The following is a 5,000-nucleotide window of genomic DNA, read 5'->3' on the forward strand; positions in this document are numbered from 1 at the left end:
ATATATATATATATATATATATATATATGCATATGTTGGACATATTTGTCAACATAGATCCTAGCTACCTGTGATGGATACCATACCCTTATGCTTACAATCTGCCTGTCCGTATATTTCCCACGTAGTTATAGTATGTTTACCATTAATTACTAGAAGACTTGTTACGGTGACTAACTTCATGAAGGTGCCTATAAACCCAGAATGACAGATGTGAATGTGTAAGTTTCCTTTGCATGCATCTAGAGTATCTTCACTCCCCCGCCCAATTTAATCACATTTAACTGCATAAAATTAATGGATATTCTTTTTTGTTTGCAGGACGACATCCTCCCTCGCAATTGTACAACTCGGTTCTGCACAGAGGCAACTTTGTTAGAGGAATTACCCACAGCAGACTTGGTAGTGGGGGCAGTTCTTCTTCCTGGGCGTCGTACTCCTAAAGTATTGTTACGCGAGCATCTAAAGAAGATGAAGAGTGGTAGTGTTATTGTTGATGTAGCAGTTGATCATGGAGGTTGTTGTGAGACAAGTAGGCCAACATCTCATGAGAATCCTACATACACCATTGACGGCATACTACATTACGGTGTTACTAATATGCCTGGAGCTGTACCTGTAACAGCAACTGCTGCTCTTACAAATGCTACATTGCCTTATGTGCTTCATCTTGCAAATTCCGGATGGAGAGATGCATGTATGCAATCTAAACCCCTATATAAAGGGCTAGCTATAGCACAAGGAAAAGTACTACATAGAGGAATTGCAGAAACGTTCCACTTATCCCTATACAGCTTCGATGATCTTACAGCAGGGCAGTGCGTTCCAGTTATAGACGCCTAAGAATTATACAGGCAGGACAATGAGTCAATGGTGCCGTAATAATTGCCCTTTCTATATATGTTTTATTTAATGCGTATTAATGCGCTTGTTATATATATACATATATATACATACATTATTTTTTCTCGTGTGGGGGGAGTACGAAACCCATTAACCGAGAAGAAATTCTTTCCGCGGGTTATTATATTTGTCTTTTTTCTGGCACTGACACCCGCCTAAATCAGCACCCGTGTGCTGCTTTTGAACTTCACAGCTGTTTAAGTGTATAAAAATCATTTTCCTCCTAAATGATTTTTTCTGTTCGTTTCCCTCCAAGGTAGAGAGTTGTAGGGGAAGAGGGAGAGCCAAAACGAGAATGCGTATATCTAACGTGTAAATAATTAGGGGTAGGAATCCAGTAACAGCAGAATTTACAGACAATCACACGATATTCACAATATAAACTCGTTTTCCACTGTATCGGCAGCTACAGGTGCTCTGGACGGGTCTTCGTAAAGGTAAAGACAAGTTTAAGTAGATAAGAAGTGAATAGTTGCTGATGAGTGCTCCTTAAGTAGTTGTGTAGGTAATAATTAACTTTTGTTTGCTTTATAGTCTAACTTTCAGGGCTGCTGTAGAGTTTTGTCCCTGAGATTCTGTTGGCGAGCAGTAAGAGCAAATGGGGGCAGGGTGAGCTCTCGTCAGAGTGTATAGATATGCAGACAGTTGCATATTAAATGAGACAACGTGTATATAGGTTAACCTGAATAAATGCATTTATTTTATTGGGTTTCTTAGTGATTGCATGCCACAGAAGAAGGGCCTCAAATTGTGGGCTTCTGTGAGGCGGTCATGAATGAGCTCGACGGTCTAACGGCAGAACATACAGTAATTATCTACCTTCTGCGGTCTAGGCAAAAATGTAAAGGAAAACAAATGGATTTTCAATAAAAAACAATAAAAATAGGGGCAATAAAAGCATTGTTGTCTATTTCATGGGGTGTGTCCGGCGGAGCCGCCGCCGTTCAACGACTCGCCTTCGTCGGCCGCGCGGTGCACAACACTTGACGATCTAAGGTGGAAAGTCCTCTTTTTTCAGCATTTCAATTAAAATAAAGTAAATTTTTGTTGATTTTACTTTAAAAACATTTCAATTATAACATTTTAAGCCTGAAAAGGCTCAACAGACAACTCGGGCAACAAACACCTGAGCTGCGCAGACCCCAGCTGTAAAGAATATTTGCATGGAAAGCGCAAAAAAAAAAACGGATTTTTGCACACAGAGTGCAAATATTCGTTTTTAAATTTCATTTATTTTTAATTTAAATTAATTAGATGATTTTATTTTAATTAAGACAATCAAGATCGCCTCATGTAGTAGATACAGCCCGTGGTCCTTCTGCCGCCGTTTTCGGGTTTTTACCGAAACCGTCGTTTTATTTATTTGCACATTTCTTCTGTTTTTTTATTATTTGCAAGAAAATGGCGACAGCAAGTGACGCCGTGCAATGCTTGATGCTTACTGTCGCTATTTTAGCGGCATTTTCTTGTATTTCACGACCTGATTATAATTTTCCTCTTTATTTGTATTTATGGTGGGCATTCTTCTATGTACCTGAAGGCAGAAAGGTAAGCAGCACGTCAACAAAACTACAAGAATTAAAGTCTTTTATTGAAGGATTCCCTCATTATAATGAGGAGTTGCCGTTATTAACCCCTAAGGCGTCACCATATAAACATAAAAAAGGAGGAGCTCCTTTATGATTGCATGCATGCATGCATGCATGAATGCGTTTTCCTGTTGTGTCTGTGCAGCGGCAGCAACGAGCAATGGCAATTTATATGATGCTTTCTTGTGTACAAGACGTCATCTACTTGTTATATTGGCGTAAGTTGCCTATACACCCGAAAAACTCTTAACAGCATATGTCCTCTTTATAACAATATGCATGCATGCATACATGCATGCATGCTATGTCACTATAAGCAAAGAAAGAAGATACAAGACACCATTAATGCATTCATTTATCTTTTGTCTATTTCTTTTATTCACTAAAACAAATAAACCAACAGCAGCAGCAACAGCAGCAACAGCAGCAGCAGCAACTTTTATTTTATTTTCTTGCTGCAGCACCTCGTTGGTTTGCTCATGAATGGCTCGCTATAACAAGTGCAGAAGAAGGAGTTCATATTTTATCTACTGTCTTAAGCGTCATTGAATTGGGGCTTAAGGTAAGAATGCATGCAAATCTGCATGCATGCATGCATGCATGCATGCATGCAAATATGCTGCGAGTAGTTATGCATACATACATGCATGCATGAATACATTTACATGTGCAGATACACACATATGCAACTATGCATGCAATATAATATACATGCATGCATGCATGCATGTGTATACTCTGCTGCTGCAGGTATTAATATTAGCATTATTATTGGTGCCAAGTCTGAGCGCAAATTCAGCAGAAATAGCAAAAAGATGGACAAATAATAATAATGGCTTTATTCGCTTCGAGCTCCCTCCTTCTAATCCTCCTCCTCCTCCTTCTGCTGCAGCTGCAGCAGCAGCTGCTGCTGCTGCAGCAGCACAACAAGCAGCAGCAACAGGAACAACAGCACAAACTACAGACTATCTTAGTCATACATACATGGGTACCGCACCAACTGTACGATTCAGCTAGCTAACTACCAACGCAGTTAGCTAGCTATATATATACCTAGCTAGCTAGCTATTTATATATATAGCTAGCTACCTGATTAGCTAGCTAGCTAGCTAGCTACTAGTACCCTAGATAAATAAATAAAATTCGCCATTTTATTTTTTTTTTGTAAATCGCCATTTTGTTAAAAAGAAAATAATTACTTATCTCCTCTTTATACACTACAGCTAGCTAATTATGCATGCATGCATGCATGCATGCATGCAAGGGCTGCATGCGTAGGTAAATGAAGTAATATAATCTTAGAGAGAGCTGGATGCAGGAAGGAGGGCTAAACCCTAAACCCTAAACCCTAGATGAATAATATATTATAATTAAGACAAATAAAGAGAAGGAAGAATATAATTAGAGGCAACAAGACAAAGAACAAATAACAAATAGCCTCTCTTGTTTTTATTGTTATTTATTTATTTATTTATTTAAATATTTTATTTATTTATTTATTTATTTATTTATTTCCTTATGGATGCCCTCGCAGCCCCCACTTGACTAGCGGAGCTGCAAACGTGCTAAAAGGAAGCAACTGCAGCAGCAGCAGCAGCTATTGCTGCTGCTGCTGTTGCTGTATAGCTGTTGTTGCTGCTGCAGCAACAACAGGTGAAGCAGCAGCAGCAGCAGCTGCTGCTGCTGCTGTAGGATCTGGTGGCATTGTTGGCACTACTGCGGCTAAATAAAGTATATGTTGCTGCTGCAGTAATTAAACGAGCTGCTGCTGCTGCTGCAGAACTGCTACAGCAGCAGCAACAACAACAACAACAGCAACAGCAGCAGCAGCAGCAGCAGCAGCAGCAGCAACTAGCCATAACGAAGAACTGCTGCTGCCCATGTAAGACCAGCGCCAAATCCAGCCATAGCAATTAAATCTCCTTTCTTTACCTTCCCTGCCTCTACCTGCAATAAGTAAATAAATAATAAATAAATAAATAAATAAACAATAAATAAATAAATAAATAAATAATAAATAAGAGGAGAGACACAACAAATAACACTAAGAAAAAGCAGAAGGGAAAAAAAAAAAAAAGCAATGATAAAACAAAATAAATAAATAAAATAAATAAAATAAATAAATAAAATAAATAAATAAATAAATAAATAAACAAATAAGTAAATAAAATAAATAAATATATTTGCTTACTGCTTCTGTTAAGCAAAGAGGAACAGAGGCAGCAGAAGTATTGCCATATTCTTCTAAGTTACATAATACCTATAAATAAATAAATAAATAAACAAATAAATGAATAAATAAATTAAATAAATAAATAAATAAATTAATTAATTAATGAGGGTTTAGGGGAGAAAGAGGAGAAGGAAAGAATGATTGTTATTGTGTGTATTAGAGGGAAGAGATAAAGAAAGAAATAAAGAGAGAGAAAGAAGAAGAGAGAGAAAAAGAGAAACGAAAAAGAGAGAGAAAAGAAGAGAAAAAGATAAAGATAGAGAAAAAGAAGACAA

General features: G+C 37.5%; 1 protein-coding gene across 1 annotated transcript in view; it reads right to left on the reverse strand.

Annotated features, from left to right (window-relative positions):
* Positions 1 to 4,343: 4,343 nt before the first annotated feature.
* The window catches only part of EMWEY_00051690 (3-oxoacyl-(acyl-carrier-protein) synthase III family protein, putative), a gene marked incomplete at both ends in the record, with an annotated part of 1,624 nt that continues 967 nt past the window's right edge, over positions 4,344 to 5,000 (reverse strand). The window contains one exon of the mRNA XM_013479744.1: positions 4,344 to 4,439. Coding sequence (XP_013335198.1) covers positions 4,344 to 4,439 — 96 coding nt within the window. The remainder of the gene's footprint in view (positions 4,440 to 5,000) is intronic.

This window comes from Eimeria maxima, genomic scaffold (genome assembly GCF_000499605.1).
Source record: "Eimeria maxima Weybridge genomic scaffold, Emw_scaff1343, whole genome shotgun sequence".
NCBI classification, from domain to species: Eukaryota; Apicomplexa; class Conoidasida; order Eucoccidiorida; family Eimeriidae; genus Eimeria; species Eimeria maxima.